This window comes from Pteropus vampyrus, unplaced genomic scaffold, assembly GCF_000151845.1.
Source record: "Pteropus vampyrus isolate Shadow unplaced genomic scaffold, Pvam_2.0 Scaffold523, whole genome shotgun sequence".
NCBI lineage: Eukaryota > Metazoa > Chordata > Mammalia > Chiroptera > Pteropodidae > Pteropus > Pteropus vampyrus.
Window position 1 is genome coordinate 438,162 of NW_011889304.1, and position 19,510 is coordinate 457,671.

General features: G+C 38.5%; 2 protein-coding genes across 8 annotated transcripts in view; one reads left to right on the forward strand and one right to left on the reverse strand.

Annotated features, from left to right (window-relative positions):
* Window positions 1-6,122, reverse strand: part of ZNF146 (zinc finger protein 146) — an 18,973-nt gene extending 12,851 nt beyond the window's left edge. The window contains exons 1-2 of one of the 6 annotated variants that reach the window (XM_023525089.1): window positions 6,022-6,077; window positions 4,257-4,311 (exon numbers count right to left, since the gene is read on the reverse strand). The gene's annotated coding sequence lies outside the window, so the exon portion shown is untranslated. Of the gene's footprint in view, window positions 1-4,256; window positions 4,312-4,378; window positions 4,457-5,637; window positions 5,905-6,021 lie in introns of those variants that run through there. The other 5 variants (XM_011383534.2, XM_023525088.1, XM_011383538.2 and 2 more) reach the window with 5 other exon arrangements.
* An 18-nt stretch (window positions 6,123-6,140) lies between these two features.
* Window positions 6,141-19,510, forward strand: part of ZNF565 (zinc finger protein 565) — a 24,163-nt gene continuing 10,793 nt past the window's right edge. The window contains exons 1-4 of one of the 2 annotated variants that reach the window (XM_023525081.1): window positions 6,141-6,322; window positions 13,075-13,148; window positions 15,747-15,873; window positions 16,560-16,655. In XM_023525081.1, coding sequence (XP_023380849.1) covers window positions 13,140-13,148; window positions 15,747-15,873; window positions 16,560-16,655 — 232 coding nt within the window. In that variant the 5' untranslated portion in view covers window positions 6,141-6,322; window positions 13,075-13,139. Of the gene's footprint in view, window positions 6,581-13,074; window positions 13,149-15,746; window positions 15,874-16,559; window positions 16,656-19,510 lie in introns of both variants that reach the window. The other variant, XM_011383541.2, reaches the window with a different exon arrangement.

Sequence of the window (19,510 nt, forward strand, 5' to 3'; positions counted from 1 at the left end):
AGAGGTGGTACATGAACCACAATAGTGTGATACATGTAGCAAGAAAAACTAGACAATGGTGAGAAGTCCTTGACATTACAGATCTCAGAAATAACTAGCAAATATTCATTCTCAGAATGAGGGATTTACCCTGAGTAAGAACTGTTGTAACTGAGTCTAATAATGAACAACAAAACTAGGGACAAAAAAACTTCCAAATTCCATGCACCTCTGCCGAAGGCAGGCCCAAAACAGGGAGGCTTAAAAAGGAAGTTGCAAAGAAGCCTAGAAAATACTGGAAATGCTGAGGAGGATTCTATTCAAAGTTCAAAAATCTGCAGCTAATATTCCCTTACAGAATGAGTAGGCCTCACCTTAAGAGGAAATTGATGAAAGCAAAAACAAGACTAAACAGAAAAGGACTGCAGGAGTAAGCAGAAAGAGCAGGCTTAAAAAGTACAATAAGTCATCAATAGGTTTTATGATTTTAAGTGAAACAATGCATCATGAAACCAATTTTACCACTGACTAATCAACATAAACAAGAGGTTCAGTTCCTATGGCATTTCATCAACATTATAACAAAAGGACACTGAAAGAAATGACATTATTCTAGGACCTGCTGTACACGGGAGTGGGGCATCCTCAGATTTAGCAACTTCTAATACTGAATACATCATCCTAAAAAGCAAGTACTATGAAGAATTACAGGAAACAGAGTTGGAGATAGAAGTTGGCCTCAACCACATTAGGGTCACCAAGCCAGCGAAGGTGCACAAGTCCCTTGCTTTAAAAACTAAAAGAGGCACGAGTTTTGAAGCATAGAATGCTACTATGCCTCCTCTTTCCTGGTACTTGTCTAGGACAATCTATCTCATACAAACATGAGTAATACAAAATAATCTGTGTCCATATAAGGATACTCTAAGAAACAGTGAAAATGAACAGCATAATTTAACTTATATGAAAAATAAATTCATCTGAAAGATACTGCCACAAAACACATAAAAAAGTAACAACATCAACAAAATGAGATTTTTAAAAGACACAAAATTTTAAGAAACAAGCAAAGCTACAAAAAGAACACAAAAGATAAAGAGAAGAACTGAGTAAAGAAAAAGGAGGGAAAAGAAAAAAACAGAATAGGAATGGACATCTTACTGGTTATCTTATTTTTGTTGTTTGATTTTTTTTGTTTAAAGACTGCAGAATCAGAATTTGGAGACCTTTTTGTTTCCGTGGTTAATGTGATCTTTCCTGGTTGTTACATCTGAGGCACAGCAGTGGCCTCAGCCTTAAACTTTTTGTTTCTACTCACATCTCCAGAGACCCAGGCAGCATGAGTAATCTATATCTATACAGGTAATCATAATCTATATCCGACCACAAAAGCCAGCATCTTATTTAATGTGAAAACATTGGAGACATTCCTGTTAAATTCCAAATAAAGATAGGATGCTCACTGCCTAATTATAATTTAATTATAAACAATTGCTCAGTAAGTTAAGCAGGGAAACAAACTAATTTATAGACATCAACAAGCTTCATATATAACACGACTCCACTCACAATATCAAGTATCTAGAAGTAAACTTAGTAAAAAGTGTCTAAAACCTATATGAAGTAAATTTGAAAACACTCAAAGGGGGCCCAAAAGGAAGTTGTACATGGGTAGGAGTAATCATGTACATAGATAGGAATATTTAACATCATAAAGATCTAATGTCCTTTTCCCCTGTTATTTTATAAGTTTAATAAAATACCAATAAAAATGAGGTTTTCTTTTCCCAGAACTAGACTAGTAGATTCCAAAGTTTACACAGAGAAACAAATACGCAAAAATAGCTAGAAAACTGTAAAAGCCAAACGATAAAAGACTAGCTATGATAATGAAAAAAAATATAAAGCCTCAATAATAAAGAGATAAATATTGGTACACAAATATAGACTAGAAGATAGAAAACAGTATAAAGTTCGGAAACAGACCTAATACATATGAGAATTTATTATACGATCAAAATGGAATCTTCAAATAGTAAAGCTAAGACAGTTTAATAAATGCTGTTCAAAGAACTGGATAGCTAATAAAAAAAGATTAACCTGGATACACACCTAATATCCTATACCAGGATAAACTCTAAATAGATTAAAAATATAAATATGAAAAAAATAATAAATATGATAAACTATAAAAATTATTCCAATTAAGATTGGAAACAATCCAAATGTCCAACAACAGAACATCCAACAATTGAATCTACAGTACATGCACACTATAGCATCTTACATATTCAGCAGTTAAAAAGAAAAAAAGATGATTAAGAAAGGAGATCTCCAGGACATATTGTTAAAGTGAAGAAAGGAAGGAATTTATGTAAGGGGGGGTAGGAGATAGGAGGGAAGAATAAACATATATTAGTGGCCCAACAAACAAAAAAAATCCCCTTGATAAACAAGAAACAAACAAGAAAATATACTTGAGACAAAGAATGTGATGGGGAACGGAGTAGAATGAGATGAGATGTCTCTGAAATGCATTTTTTGGTTAATCAGAATTGGATTACTTACTTTTCTAAATAATCAAATTCATTTTTTTTAAAAGCAGTCCTTGAACTTGAAGACAAACTGAAACGAACCCAACTGTACATTAACTTGGTAACGTAATTCCTCAAAGAAAGTATTTCAAATGACTTAAGAACAGAGAACTCTGATTACACATCTTGAGTGGTATGCTTTCTATGGACAAAAATAGCTACAAAGAAATTTTTCACATGATACAGCGTGTGTATGGTTACTATTAACCCCTCCCATTTAGAGAAAAAAGTGCAGCTTCCTGCCAGCTTTAACGTCATGCAGAAATGCTGATTTCTAGGATTTGACATTTTCAGCAATTGAGAATTACTATATTTTGTAAATGGAAATACCACTACTAAAAACAGAATGCTGTGAATAGAAGGATGTCATTTGTTTCCAAAGACTATCGATATACTAGAGCAATATGAAATAATAATAGAAACGAGATACTTCATGGCAATCTTTGGGGTAAGGTTAGGGTTGTAATCCACAAGTTATCTCAGAGCCTCTGGTGAGTATTTTAGGGGCAAATAGGAAATGAGTTGGTATCAGTATTGTTATTCTGAAACCATTTTCTTTACATTGTAGGACAAAGCAAAGAAAATAAGTACTTATATTAACTGGTTTCAAAATGTATACTATGAAATACAGTTAGGAGCTAATTATTATACTGCAGTATTTATATTGAATTAGAAATACTAATATGAACTTATGGTTTTTAAAAATAGATTTTCTATGTCACTGAAATGGCCTTGAAATAATGTTACCCCTGCACCAATGAAAATATCCAGCATCCAGATCTTGGTCACTAACATGATTCTCCAACAAAAGGAGACATGGCCATTTCCAAGTCTGGGAGGGAAGGTACAAGGTGGGCCTAAAGTGCAAGCAAGCTCTCAAAAGTTAAATGCTGGCATGTCAAAATGAGACAGGAGGCAGCATGAAGGAGCGTCCCTGAGCTAAAACTGTGATAGTATAAGTGTCACAAAGTAAACTAGCTGCTATTATTAGAACACAATTTTAAAATGATGCTTACAGAAGAAAAAGCCAGGAAAATTTTGACATGATTTGAGGTAGTAACCAAATAAATGTAAGAGGAATGAAGAAACTAAAAAATCATCACTTTGCAACACCTGAAGAAATTATTGATTCAGCCAAGAATTATTTATTGATGCTAAACCATCTATTAAATGACTGAAGGGGAATGGACATTTTTATGATACCAAACTAAAACCATACGCATTACAAGTTGGTCACAAGAAGGGGAAAAATATAATCATTAATGGTAGACCAATCATATAGTATGTCTCTCCTGATATTATGCAATTTGAAGATCACCTCCTACATATTCTGGCCAAAAAAAGGGTCACAAGTGGGGTTTTTGAAAAAATATCAGAGGTTCTGAAATTGGAACCATGAAAAGTAACTACCATAGAAAACAAAGAACAAACTTAATGACGGCAGTGGTGATGAGTTTCTAAGATCAATGTAACTTAAACGCAGAAAGCTAATCTTCTCATTCTAGTTATAAAAAAGAAATGTCCTCCCTAAAAAATGTTTTAAAATATAAATGAGAACATCTATACATGTGAATCTTTCAGAAATTTCCACCAGGAACAGTACAAATGCCTGTACTTGTTCTAATGAAGTGTTACTTTGCAATTAGTAATAACATCACTATTTAACATTTACCCAGTACTTACTACATACAAGGCACTATTCCTTAGAACTTAGAACTCCACGATCTGCACAATCAACCTGTGAATCAAATACTATTATTTTTTCTACATTACTAGATGAGAAACTGAAGCACAAGGTTTAATACCTGCCTAAGGTCACTTAGTTACAAAGTGACAGAGGAATGAGTTAACAGAAGCAGTCTGGCTCCATGGACTATTTCCTCCTTAGAAAAAAAAAACAAAAAACAAAAAACCTTTAATTTTTGAATACATACTTTAACCTTTTAATATGAACAAAATTCAAAAAGCAACCTTGTGATTGTTATCATTTCCTGCAAATGCAGGTACATTTGTAGGATTAATTTCCAAATAGAAATAGATGGGTCAAAAAGAAAATACTTTTGTAGTTATTATAGATATTGCCAAATTGCCCTTCTTAGGCTAATATACTTCATGCTAATACTAACACTAAACTAATTTGTGAGGATTTATATTTTAAACATGTTACCCTTGGGCTTCCCACCTACCCACACCGCAACTATTTTTCTTTTTCAGTTTTACTGGCTCTTCTTGTTTGTCTATTTTTCCACATGAAGTGTGGAATCAGCTTATCTAGTTGCAAAAGAAACTATATACTTTAAGATCTCATTAAATTAATAAATTTACTTAGGTTTGCACACACTTCTTTATGACCATCTTCCTACTACTTGGTATATCTATTCTCATGTTATGTCTCTCAGTAGTATTAAAATTACTAATAGTTCTTCCTATTTCTTAATCTTTTCCTCAATATTATATTTTATTGCTCTTATAAATAGTGGCTTTTGTCTGTCTTCTAACTATTGTTTGTCTATTTGAAGGCTACTGATTTGTACATATTAATTTGGTACCCAATAACTAACTTATTATATAAAATTATGTGAAGGATGACTGTGGGTGAATTCCTTAGAAAAAGCATCTTTGCAAAGAGAATTTTCTTCATTACTTCACAAAATCCGTACAATCTGAGAACACCTCGATTCATTTAGGAATTAGGACACCTAGAACGTAGTCCAGACTGATGGATAAACATTCCAGCAACTAAGCTTTGTTCAAAGAACGAATATAATTGTGCCTAACCTATGACCAAAAACCCCTAACTCCCTAATTCTGGGCTTTCTGCACTATATGGACACTGCTTCTCAAAGTATAACGCTGATATTTAGTCTAGGATTTAACAGCAGCCCTATTTAATTATCTAAAAGATCTGGGGATTTGCGACTGGATGAAGCAGGCTGACTCAAACAAAAAGTTCCTTTGAAACATTCTGGGTTGTTTAAAGAAAAATGAAATCATGGTAATATACATTCTACCCCAGTTTTTAAAAATACGTTTTTATATAAAATTCCATCTTTAAACTATTTACCACTTAGCATTCTGCCCCTCTTCAAATCTTCAAGTAAAACAGATGCTCCAGGAAGATGGCACCGTTAGCATCAGCACTTTCGACAAGAAAAGTGCGGCTCAAATGTTATTACTTCAATGCTGGTCTCGTATAGCTACCTCTCAAATGCACCATACACAATCCTGCACCCAGTTTCTCCACTCAATAACCTCAAATATCCGGTCAAACGCGGTCAAACTCAGGGTCACACACGCTCGAACCCTCCTCAGAGGCCCCCAGCCCCACCCCGCACGTAGGCCAAAAGCTCTTAAACCCACTCCCCTCCCGCGTGCCGCGCTCCTTTTAACCCGGAACCCTCCCCCTCAACCTCCCGGACCCGACCGGCCCAAGACGCCCACATCCCACCTCCTACTTTCGCGCCACGTGGACCCAGGGGCCGGACTGACCCACGGACAAAGACCAAAATGTCCACTCGGTGCGCTGCGCCTGCGCACTCCGAGGGCTATTGAGAACTCCCACAAGCCCCTGCGACGCAGCACGCACCGTCACCATGGCCAGGCCCAGGCTGGTATCTGATTGCCTTCAATCAACAGCAGCACCGCTTTTCCGGCCTGGGACTACATTTCCCTTAAGGCTTTGTCGGTCGACACTCTGTCTCGCCTACGGGAACTTAGCTGCCTCTTCCTGTGATTATGGGCCTCTCCAGGTGAGCAGTCCAACCTTAGAGGAAAATTAGCTCAAGCCTGGTGGGAGGTTTGGGGCGGAGATTCCCTCTTTGAAGCCTCCCGGGCAGTGTCAAATGTGCCAAGTTCAGACTTTGAAGTACGAAGATGCCATTTTGTCTGGCTGGTCAGGTTATGGACTACGTTTCCCAGAGTTCACAGCGGCCCAACCTTACGTCTCGACGTCCTGGCGAGATCGTTAGCTCCGCTGGGACCCGGACGCGACCAAGGGGAGGCAGAAGGTGAGGGGTCTGGGAGTCCGGGGCGGGGACGGGGCGTGTCTAGAGCTTCGGGTCTGTTCGTGCAAGCGGTAGCGTGCTGAAGGTCCAGGTTCTGAATGAGTCCTTGTGGCTTTGTGGTGTGACCAGGTGTGATTGGGTGCTTGAGTGTGTGCGGTTGTGATCGCCTGTCTCCAGGGTGTATGTCTAGTTGTGTTTGTGTAACGATGTGTGATACTGTGTTGTCGTGTGGGGTCCTCGTGACCGTGGGGGTAATAGTGCTTGTGTCCCTGTTGTGTATGTGTGACCATACTCCTTGTTTTGGGTGGTGCCAAAGTAGTTGTAAATGTGTGATGGGTGCGGATATCTGTGTGATGTATGGTTTTGGATTGCATGATGTTATAGCCATATGTGGTACCATGTGCAATTGTCATGTGTCTATGACTGTAGTGACACTGTGTACTCCTGTTGTGTTTTTTGGGGTGTGCAGGTGTGGGATGGCTTTGCTTGTGTGAGTGTGACAGTGTGTGTCTCCAGAGTAAATGCTCAGTTATGAATAGTTGACATTGAGTGGGCTGGAGTTGAGTGCCAGTGATTGTGAGTCTCCGTTAAGTGGGTATGTGATTGTGACTGTGTGGGACATTTGTGGGTGTTGATGTAGGGAGTCTGTGACTAAAGGAGCCACTTTGTGTGTCACAGTGTTGAGATTGTCTGACTCTATCTTAGGTGTGAGATTATGATTACGTATAAGGGCGTGGAGGTGTCTGTGATTGTGTGGTTGTGTCCTGTGTCTCAAGAGTTGATGTGTGGTTGTGTTTGTGTGACACTGACCATTTGTGCAGCACCAAGTGTGTGAGTGTGAGGTGCCTGTGACTCCAGTGCTCCAATCACTGTCAGAACCTGGGAAGGAGCCCGAGGCAGTGATAACCTCAGCCTTAATCTGTAACACTGGGATTGGGCATAATGTCCAGTCTTCTCTGACCTCCCTCCTCTGTGTGGACGAGTTGGGAGATGACCATTCAAAAATGTCTTGGTCCCTCATAATTTCTTTTTCTTGAATTTTCTCCACTGGAGAGATTGAGAGAAGGAAATAATCACTATTGAACATCCACAAGTCAAGTTCAAGGTGCATCAGGTTCTTTCCCTAAAACTATTGTTTTCTAAGTAGTGCTTTTCTTTCCTTCTGAAACTTCTTGCCTAACAGAGACCATCACCACTCTCCACCCTCCCCACCAACCTGACCTGGTCTTCAGCATGTACCAATAGAATAAATTACTGGGTGTCTTAGAGGTGAACTGAAAAGCCCATATCCTCCCTGCTCTCTGTACATCTCATGTTCATTTAAAATTTTTTTTAACTTTTCATTTTGAATTAGATTTAGACATAAAACTATTGCAAAAATAGAATTCTTATATACTCTTAATTCAACTTCTCTATTTGTTAACATCTTAATTGTAGTACATGATCAAAACCAGCATATTAACATTGATACACTATTAATAACTAGTCTACAAATCTTATTCAAATTTTATCAATATTGGTCCCTTAGTGTCCTTTTTCTGGGCAAGGGTCTAATCCACTATCATATGTTGCAGTTAGCGAGCCTCCTCAGTCTTCCTGATCTGGCACAGATTGTCAGTCTTTCTTTGTCTTTCATGACCTTGACACTTTTGAAGGGGACCGGCCATTTATTTCATAAATTCTGCAATGTAGAATGTTTCTTGATTTGAGGTTGTCTGATGCATCCCCATGATTAAATTCAGATAATGGATTTGAGGCAAGAATACCGCAAAAGTGATGTGTTCTCAGTGCATCATATCAAGAGATCCAGGAAGTCAACTTGTCTTCTTATTAGTGGTGTTAACTTTAATCACTTGGTTACAGTAGTGTTCCACTACTTTTCCATTATAATTAATGTGTCTTATGGAGAAACACTTAAGTCTATATACCCTGTTTCTCATTCTACTTCTACCTACTAATTTTTTTATATTTTTATTTTTTTCAATTATAGTTGACATACAATATTATAATAGTTTATATACAACACAGTGATTAGACATTTATATAACTTACACAGTGATCACCCCGATAAATCCAGTATCCATTTGACACTATACATACTTATTACAATTCTACTGACTATATTCCCCCTGCTATACTGTACATCCCCATGACTATTTTGTAACTATCGATTTGTAACTCTTATCCCCTCCCTTCCTTCACTCATACCCCCAACCCTGCCCTGATCAGGCAACCATCAAAATACTCTCTGATCTATGAGATTGTTTCTGTTTTGTTTGTTCATTTATTCTCTTCTCTAGATTCCACGTATAAGTGTTAATCATAAGATATTTGTCTTTCTCTGACTTACTCCACCCAGCACAATATTCTTCAGGTCCATCCACATTGTTGCTGATGGCAAGATTTCATTCTTTTTTTATGGCTGAGTAATATTGCATTGTATCTACGTACCACCTCTTCTTTATCCACTTGTCTATTCATAGACACCCAGGTTGTCTCCAAATCTTGACTATTGTAGATAATGCTGCAGTGAACATATGGATGCACATGTCTCTTCAAAGTAATATTTTGGGTTTCTTAGGGTAAATACCCAGAAGTGGGATTACTGGGTCCTTCTTTGTCTCTTGTTATAGCCTTTGTTCAAAAGTCTATTTTGTCTGATATAAATATGGCTACCTCAGCTTTTTTTTTTTTTCCATTTCCAATTTCATGAACTATCTTTTTCCATCCCTTTACTTTCAGTCTCTGTGTGTCTTTCAGTCTGAAGTGAGTTTCTTATAGGCAGCATATGTAAGGGTTTTATTTTCTTATCCATTCAGCCACCCTGTCTTTAGATTGGAACATTTAATCCACTTACATTGAAACAAATTGTGGCTAAATGTGTAGTTATTGCCATTTTATTATTTGTATTTTTTATTTTTATTTTTCCTACCTTGTAAAGAAGTCCCTTTAACATTTCTTATAATACTTGTTTGGTGGGGATAAACTCCTTTAGCTTTTTCTTGTTTGGGAAGTTCTTTATCTGTCCTTTCATTCTAGATGATAGCCATGCTGGGTAGAGTAATCTTGGTTGTAGGTCCTTGCTTTTCATCATTTGAATATTTTGTGCCAATCCCTTCTGGCCTGTAAAGTTTCTGTTAAGAAATCGACTGACAGTCTTATGGGAGCTTCCTCACAGGTAACTTTTTCTTATGCTGCTTTTAAGATTCTCTCTTTGTCTAACCTTTGACATTTTAATTATGATGTGTCTTGGTATGAGCCTCATGGGATTCATCTTGTTGGAGACTCTCTGTCCTCCCTGGACTTGTATGTCTGCTTCCTTCCCCAGGTTAGGATAGTTTTCCATGTTTATTTCTTCAAATAGGTTTTGAATTCTTTGCCCTCTCTCTTCTCCTTCTGGTACCCCTCTGATGCAAATGTTGGTACACTTGATGTACCAGAGGCCCCTTAAAATGTCCACATTTTTTTGGATTCTTTTGTTGCTTTCTGATTGGTATTTTTTGCTACCTTATCTTCCAAATTGCTAATTCAGTTCTCTGCTTCATCTCATGTACTATTGATTCCCTCTAATGTATTTTTTATTTCAGCTATTGCATTTTTCATTTCCAACTGGTTCTTTTTTATATTTTTTATATTTTCTACCTCCATTTTTATGTTTCCTACCTCCTGTTGAAGTTTTCAAGAGATCATTGAGCATCATTATAACTAGTGTTTTGAACTCTGCATCGGGTAGATTGCTTGTCTCCATTTTGTTTAGTTCTTTTTCTGGAACTTTGTTCTTTCATTTGGTGCATGATTCGTCATCTCCCCATTTTGGCTGTCTCTCTCTGTTTGTTTCTATGTATTAGGTAGAGCTGCTGTGTCTCTTCATCTTAGTAGAGTGGCCTTATGTAGGTGTCCTGTGGGGCCCAGTGTTGAAGTCTCCTTGGTCACCTGAGCTGGGTGTTGTTCCAGGTGTGTTTCTTGTGTGGGTTGTGGGTGCCTTCCTGTTATAGTTCTGCCTTGGTTGCTGTTTGCACATCAGTGGGAAGGATTCGCCCTCAAGGTGATTGGTTGTGAGGACTGGCCAGTGACTACAGTAGAGGAGCTATTGTGCACAGAGCAGGATTTGCTTTAGCAGGGCTCTGGTGCCTGCTGAGTCAATCCTTCGGGTGTGTCTTTTATGGAGGTGATTAGGTGATGCTCTGGTGTTGTCTGAAACTGACCACCAGGTGTGTTGGTTCTGGAGCCTCTTGAGAGGGGCTCTGTGGCAGGCCAAGTTCAACTGATGCCTATGCCTTGCCTGGGGCCACTTGGTATGAGCTACAAAATGATTTGCAGATGGTTGCTACTTGTGTTGGGCTTGGAGGTGCCTGGGAGAAGTTAAATCACCAGTTAAGCCTGGCGGCTTCTAGTACTAGGCTTGGGGCTGCTTAGCAAGAGGTACGTGTCACGCCAAGGCCAGATGATTCTTATTTGGGGTTTGCGAACCTTCGAGAAATTTTAGGAAAGTCTGCTGCATGAGCCAAGACAAGCCATTTGTATGGAAAAGCCACTGTAAGTGGTGTGCTCACAAGTTGGGTGGGGCAGGGTCTCAAGGAATCACCAGGGTGGGGCGAACAGTGCTAGCAGGGTTGATGAGACTCAGATATGGCAGCTGCCTGCTTCTGCATGCTGGGTGAGGGGAGGGCTCAACAAAGGAACAGTGGCTTCTGCCAGCACTTATGTTTGGGAGAAAGCTGCCCCTCCAGCCCTTACCTTGAAGCCAGACAATTCAGTTCCTCCCTATTTGTCCCTGGCAGCTTTCAAGCAGCTGCCCCAGCGTTCGAGTCCAGAGTGAGAAGACTCCATCAGCAAGTAAGTCCCTGCGCAGGCCCTTTAAGGAGAGATCGCCTGGGACTCCATTCACTCCCTCCGTCTCACATAGCCATAATCTTCACTGGTTTTCATAGCCAGAAGTTATAGAGATTTCTCTTTCCAGTACTAGAACCCCAGAATGGAGAACCTAGTGTGGAGCTGGGACCCCTTGCTCCTCAGGGGGTACCTCTGCAGCCAAGATAGCCCTCTTGATTTTTAACCACCACACACAAGTGTGGTACCAGCCTATTCCCCATCTCCACCCCTCCTACCATTTAGTGTGGCTTTTTCTGTATAGCCTTAGTTGGAGGACTTCCATTCAGCTAGACTTCAGGTGATTCTCAATGATGGTTGTTCTGTAGTTGTAATTTTGATGTGGTCTTGAGAGGAGGCATGCATAGTGTTTACCTACTTCACCATTCTGACCAGAACTCCCTAATGGCTACATTATTGACAGGACAGACTTGCATCATCATAGAAAGCTTGTTGGACTGCACTGGTCTAGGCCTTTCCTGAAACTAAAAGTCATTTCAAATGATTTTCTGCAAACACACCATATATTTTTGGTCCACTGGTTTACCACTGCGCTTCACTCTGCTCAGAATGCTCTTCTGTCCCTTTTTCTGTCTATTGAAATTCTGATTTTTAGGCCCCAAGTCATGTTCTATAATTTTAGGAAATTTTCCTTGACACCACTCCATTAATTAAATTAGTCTTCCTTCTAACACCCCCACATGGAAAGCTTCTTGCACCTATAATTAAAACCAGCCTTACTACCCTCCTTAAAACCCCTGAGTTCTCATTCTCTTGAGGTACAGGCTATTCTCCACAGAACTCTAGCCTCAGCAACTGCCAGCCAGTGAGGAAGTAATGTTCTGCAGGAAAGCAACAGGGAGGGTTTAAATGGAAAAGTAGTGCTGGGCGAAGAGGCTGCTGCAAATTGAGTTCCCATTCAGGTCACTATTCCGAATGTGCAGGTATGCTTGTAAGATTCTTGTGTTACTGTGGTTTTCTTGCTCCTGTCTGGTGAGTTTAGCTGGGGCTGGAGGCTTTGACAAAGCCTCTGATATAGGTGGTATGGCCTCCTTTTGTACTTAGAAGGAGAAAGTAGAGCCAGGGAGCTACCCAGAAGTTTATGCTTGTTGATCCCAGAGAAACTGGAAGACTTTGTTTTAAGAATGTCTTTTTCAAAAGGTTTGGCCTGCCAGGTATGCTGTGCTCCTAGCCTGTAAGCACTGTCCTCATCCTTAGAGGATAAAGTGGATGCATCTGAGTTATGATCTTTCTTGCTGCAGCTGCAAAGGAAGATCTCTTTGGAACAGGTGGGAGCTATCTAAGCCCCATCTAGGATATAGATTAGCAGCAAGATAAGGGACTGTCTGGGCCGAACTTCTCTTGCTGAGGTCATGGATTCTGTGTCTCTGCTAGAGCACATCTACCTTGAATCCATCTTTTGTTTTCCCTGGGGTTTAAGAAGGGGCTAGGCTTTGTTAACTCTGTAGTTCTTAGAATTAGTGTTGTGTGGTGGGACAAGGGGAGGGCAAGGGAAGCAAAACGTGGACATTGGAAGGACAATTGTTTTCAGCTCATTTATATAGGAGTGTGAGGCAAGCTCAGTTTATGAGAAATTTGTCTCTTCCCCCTCTACTCTGCTTTTTCAGGACTCTGTATTTGTCCAAGAGAAGAACCTAGAGAAATCTGAGCAGGTCAGGTAGTTCTAAAAGCCATGGCCCAGGTAAGTTGAAATTTTCTCTCTCCTTGAAATAACACCTGTCTTCCCTCACATGATATGAACGTTTGTGTTCTTATCCTGAAACTTCTCAGTTTCACTGAGCCCCATTCAGTAACCTGGTCCCAGTTCCTCCATTCCAGGGAATGAGTGATGGTGCTCCACGTCCCTTAGTGGCCCTCTCTTCAGCAGTGTTCACATATGTACATAGGGCTTTTACCAGAGTACCAGTGAAACAAAAATATATTCTCTTGAGAGCCTCCCTTATCAGAACCATAGTTGAATGAGGCCAAAGATAACTTGGATCTTTTCCATTAACCTAGATGGGGTTTTTTTAATTTTATTTTTTGTCACCCCTCCTCCTTTTGAAAAATCTTTAAACATTTCACACTATCAAAAGTTCTTTGATGCCACAACATAGATAGACCTAGTGGGTATTATGCTAAGAGAAATAAGTCAGATAGAGAAAGAAAAATACCGTATGCTCTCACTTATATGTGGAATCTAAAGAAGAAAATAAATGAACAAACAAAATTGAAACTCATCGATACAGAGAGCAAACTGATGATTGCCAGATGGAAGGAGGGTTGAGGGTCTGGGCAAAAAAGGAAATGAGATTAAGAAGTACAAATTAGTAGTTACAAATTAGTCATGGGGGTGTAAAGTACAGCATAGGGAATATAGTGCCAGATGGGTACTAGACCAGTCAGGAGAATCTTTGTAAATTATATGAATGTCTAACCACTGTGCTGTACACCTGAAACTAATATACAATAATACTGAATGTCAACTGTAATTGAAAAATTTTTTTAATTTAAAAAGTTCTTTAGTCTTGCAAGGGAATTTATGAGAGACGAGTAACTATAAAATGGTCCATTTTGAAGTTGAACAATATGTGTTGATTGTGGGCACATTTATTTGACTGAGGTACACCCTCCATCAGCTTTCTTATTTCACGAACAAGAAAAAATGGACAATGAAGGATAATAGATATTATCAAGTTTATAATGAACTGTGAAGATTTTACAAATCTTGTTTAAGCTAAATGCCCCAAAATAATAGAAAGATTATATCTTATAGGACATAATGCGCAGTATTATGCAGCAAATAAAAATTCCTGTGTTTATTATAAAATTTAGCATAACAAAAAATATGCTCATGTATGTAACAAACAGGAGCAGTGGGGACACTGTTGTCATTTTCAGCAGTATAGTTCTTTTTTTCTGAGACCATCATGGATACATAGCCCAGATAATTCAGGACACTTAACATCCTGATGCCAGCACTAATATCAGTAGCGCACAGCCCACCCCTCAGCCCAACCTCCCCCAACATTGTGTCAGCTAAACCACCCTCTGCATACTCCCAAGTACATCCTAAAGGGGAAGGTATAACCTAGGTTGTACCACAAACTAATTATACCCTGAGTCTTCAGGATAGATTTAAAACTTGTGTAAATTCTTTATTTTAAGGTAAGAGATTTATACAACTTTTTGGATTCTTTATTATCTCAAGGGAAAGAATGGTAAAAAGGAAGACTATGACTTGCTAGGCCCATGTTTGCTGTGTGTTTTGTATATGCTATTTCATTTATTTATAAGAACCCACTTAACTAGATTTTGCTCATTCCTAGACCTTGTGGAAAATAGAAGAGTCCTGCTGTATGAAGGTCTTTCTTATCTGTAGCCACAGAAAAGCCTGTAGGCCTCTAGTCATATAGATTTGGTTCTTATACTTCCTTTATAACATAGGTGTTCAGCCCTAGCTTGCTTGCTTTATCACCTCCTTCCTACAACACCCTTCATTTCCATCTTAAAAACATTTTCCTCGATGGATTAGGTTGTTAAAAATGTACTTACTAATCAATTTTAACCTCATTATAAATGGGACAATCAGTCACTATGTGCTTCCTCATGGGATAGTACAGGAAGTACACAGTACCACCTCTGATATATTTATGCCTCCCCCCCAAAAATATGTCAATCAGGACTCCAGATCTAACTCCCTTTTCAAAGAAAATATGGAAGTAGAATGACATGTTTAACTACAGTATGAAGATGCAATTGGACAAATCCAAAATGTAGGAAATTCTACTGATTCAAATGTTTCTTTAATAAATAAATAGCAAGAAAATTTTCAAAGGATCTGTGAGGACTGTTAGAGATTTGAGAGACTTTAGGAAACCTATCGAACAAACATAATGTGTGGATCTTGTTTGAATCCTGATTTGAATAAACCCAACTGTAAAAAATCACTATTGAGAAAATTGGGACAATTTGAAACTTGATCTAGTTACTAGGAGCATTATTGTTAATGTTACTAATGTGATAATGACATTCTAGTTATACTTTAAAAACATTCTGATTTGTTAGATACTAAAGCATTTGTGGGTGACATACTATTTTGTTCAGTATGTGAGATATGCCACAGAATACACCAGGGGTAGAAAATAAAAGGAAAGAGATGAAACAAGATTTGCAAAGTCTTGTTAATTGTTGAAGCAGAGTGATGGATTCATGGGGGTCATTATACTATTTTTATAATAAATGAAAAAAATTAAAAAGTCCTTTTATTTACTAGTAATTCGTGGGTTTATCATTTCAGGGATTGGTGACATTCAGGGATGTGGCCGTAGAGTTCTCTCAGGAAGAATGGAAGTGCCTGGAACCTACCCAGAGGGACTTGTACAAGGATGTGACTTTGGAGAACTTTGGTAACTTGGTCTCACTAGGTAAGGATATTGCATAATACAGGGCCAGATGGGCAACAAGGCTCCCAGGAACAAAACCGTGGGAGGCTGTTACCACCTCCAGCCAGAAGGGGTAAAGGGAGGAAACACTGCCAGTGGAAGATCGTGAGAGCTAGAGTCATGGAGAAGGGCCTGGCTGGCAGCAACTATAGCTCCTTCCAGAACTCCTGGGTCAAAGGAGAGTGAGGGATAAGAAACCCTGAACTCTGTCTCCTCCTGCCTGCTGATGCTTTCCATCTGCTAAACCCAGTGAAAAACGGTAGGGCCAGTATAATACAGTCCTTGTGGTTAAGCGGTCCGGGCACAGAGGAGGACCAGGAACAGCAAGGAGTAGATTAGGGAGGAAAGAGAGGACAGATGGACAATAGCTACTATTGTTATTTACTCCAAATAATTCAGGACTAGCCTTCTGGAATTTCTGGTTTCTTCATGGTGAATATCTAGGGGGACTTAAAAGTTTTTGTCTGAATTTCTACTCTGTTCCCAAGCTCTGTTTTGTGCTTTGCGGAAGTGTAAATGTGTAGTTCCATTGGCACTTCCATCTTCCCATCCTTTGGACAACCTTCCTATCTTCCTTAATGTAATTGTATCTCTTCCTTGGTGACCAAGAGACAAAGTTTGAATTTTGGAACAGCATAATCATTCCCCATTTCTTTTCCTATAAACAGGACTCTCCATTTCTAAGCCTGATGTCATCTCCTTATTGGAGCAAGGGAAAGAACCCTGGATGATTGCAAATGACATAACAGGACCATGGGGCTCAGGTGAGCAAGGGTTGATCCAACGAGGGAGGTCATTGGGAATAAATAGCCCAGTGGGTGAATCAACTGATAACAATAACTCAAGGTTTTATCTGGAAAGTCCCCTCAGAGCTCTACCAAAAACAGGAAGAAAAGCCCAAGATGTGAAGACATGAAGAACAAAGACCTTGTCAGCAGCAGGTCCCAAGGGAACCTTGCCCTTACCCCCATTAAGTCCTCTCTGTTCCTTCTTCTATCATATTTTCTTCCTATTTCAAAAAGGAATGTGCCCCCATCTTCCCTAGTGGCAGCCTTTTTACCTGTACTTTGTATCCTTTTTTTTTTCCTGAAAGTCTCTGCATTCCTTAAAAAACAGCTTCTCACTCTACCTAATTCAGTAATTTCATTCATTCTCTTAACTTGTGAGAGATAAGGATGTGTGGTGGCTGAGGACAGACTAGAGTCAGACTGCCTGAGTTCAGTTTCTGGCTGCTTACTAGATCTGTGAGTTTAAGTAAATTATTTAAATTGTCTGTGCTTCAGTTTTCTCCTGCAAATGAGATAAAAATAGTGCCTGCCTCATGTAGTTATTGTGGCTTTTGTATGCATTAGTAATAATGTGAAAATGCCCAGAACAATGTCAGGCAATAGTGACCACTAAATAAATGTTAGCAAGTATTATTAACTGGCACTTGCTAGATAATGTCAGAACCTTTTTATGCTTGTCAGCTGCCCAACTTCTGACTAATCTGCTATTGTTATTATTTATTTTCATCTGAGATCATTTTTTCTCTGTCTGAAGAATACCCTTGAAATTTCTTTTTGTGTAAAACTGCTGACAAATTCTCTTAGTTTTTGACCACATGAAAATGTCTTCATTCCATATTCTTTATTCTTTCTCATAGGATAGTTTTACTGAGTATGGAATTCTATTTTGGCAGGAATTTTATCTCATCCCAAAGAAGAAATCAATCCACTGCCTTTTCTCTTCCAATATTGTCAATAAGTCAGATTGTTCCAGCTTTGGAAAATGCTCCACATATATTTAAAACTAGTATTCTTTGGATAAGGCACTCGCCTCTTTATTTAACTACAAACTTTTTGATTACATAATTTAGAATCTGCATGTCTTTTAACTTTCTCTGTAACTGCTATCAAATTCTGAGAGATGTATTATATGTTTTGCTACTACATTTTATAGTTTTGCGAAGACGAAATATAGATCCTCATTGCAATTTGTAGTTTTATCTGTACAGTCCATCCTTTATTTTTCCACTTAGTGTTTTTAACCTTAAATTTTATTTTTTCTGATAATAATATCAAATACCCTCTTTTTGTTGACTTAAAAATTGACGTCTTTGCTTATCTTTTTTTTAAATTATTGCCACTTTATTTTAAGTGTGTCCTTGGTAATCAGGATTCTGTTATAGTTTTCTTTTTGAATCATTCTGAGATTCTTTGACTTTAATAAGGGAATTCAGTTCATTATTTATTGTGATAATGTGTCCTTATTCCTGCCATTTTATTTTATATTCTCTGTTCCTCGTTCTTATTTCCAGCTATTCCTGTTTTGCTCACATTTTATTACCACTCGTTCTACCCTCAAGTGATTTTGAAATTGTACTTCCTGTTTGTAATAGAATAGTCTTTAATTTGACTTTTAAAACTATGCTTAAACTTATCTACCTACCTCCAGAATGAAATAGAATTTTTTTCTTTGTCATAAAGGTTTTTTTTAATTTTTTCTATTTTGAAATCATTTCAGGCTTATAGAAAACTTGCAAAATTATTACAGAGAATTCCCATATACCCTTCACTCAGCTTCCAGTAATGGTAACATTTTACTTAACCATAGTACAGTTACCAAAACCAGGAAATTAACTTTATGTAATACTGTTAACTACAGATGTTAATAGAATTTTATCAGGTTTTTCTCTAATATCTTTCTGTCCCAGGATCCAGTCTTGGATCCCACATTTCATTTAGTTATTGTGTTTCTTTAGCGCCCTCCAATCAGTGACAATTCTTCAGTCTTTCATGGCCTTAATACTTTCGATGAGTACTGTTTTGGAGAATGTCTCTCACCTTGTGTGTGTGTGATATTTTCTCATGCATCTTTGGCAGGAATACAACAGAACCGATGTTATGTGTGTCTCTGTGATATGATCAACTTCTGTGCACTATATCAGGGGTTACTTGATGTTAAGATGGCTTATTAATGGTGTTGTTAACCTTGATCACTTAGTCGAAGTAGGGTATCTCATGTTTTTCTCTTGTAAAGTTACTATATTTCCATCTGTAATTGGTAATTATCTTGAGGGGAGATACTTTGACTATACATTTTGCCTACTGATTTTAGCATCCTTGCGGGGATCTTGTCTGTAACAATAGTATTGCCTAGTGCAAATTTTCTATGTCCCTCATTAAAACTCCATTTACTAATTGGTATTCTTCAGTAAGGAAGAGCTGCCCCTACTCCCTCTCCCATTCATTTATTTATTCAGTGATTTGTTTCTATCAATATGGGATCATGGGTATTGTAGTCTGGGTTATAGCCCAATACTGTCATTGTTAGTTTATTGCTCAATTGTTCAAGCTTTGACCATTGGGAACTCCTTCAGGTTGGCTCCTGTGCTCTCTCAGTATGCTTTCATTTAGTACTTTTTTATTTTCTGGTACCACAGCATGGTATGTATCTTACATTTTTCCTGCCTCACCCCTGAAATTAGCCATTCCTCAAAGGTTCCCTAGTTTCTTTTATTGGAGAATGGTATGAAATAGTATCTTTGAATTTTTTTCCTAAACACAGTAAGGCCTTTACCATCTTTTACTTCCCTATACTCTAGGCCAGGGGTTGGCATACTACAATTCATGGGTCA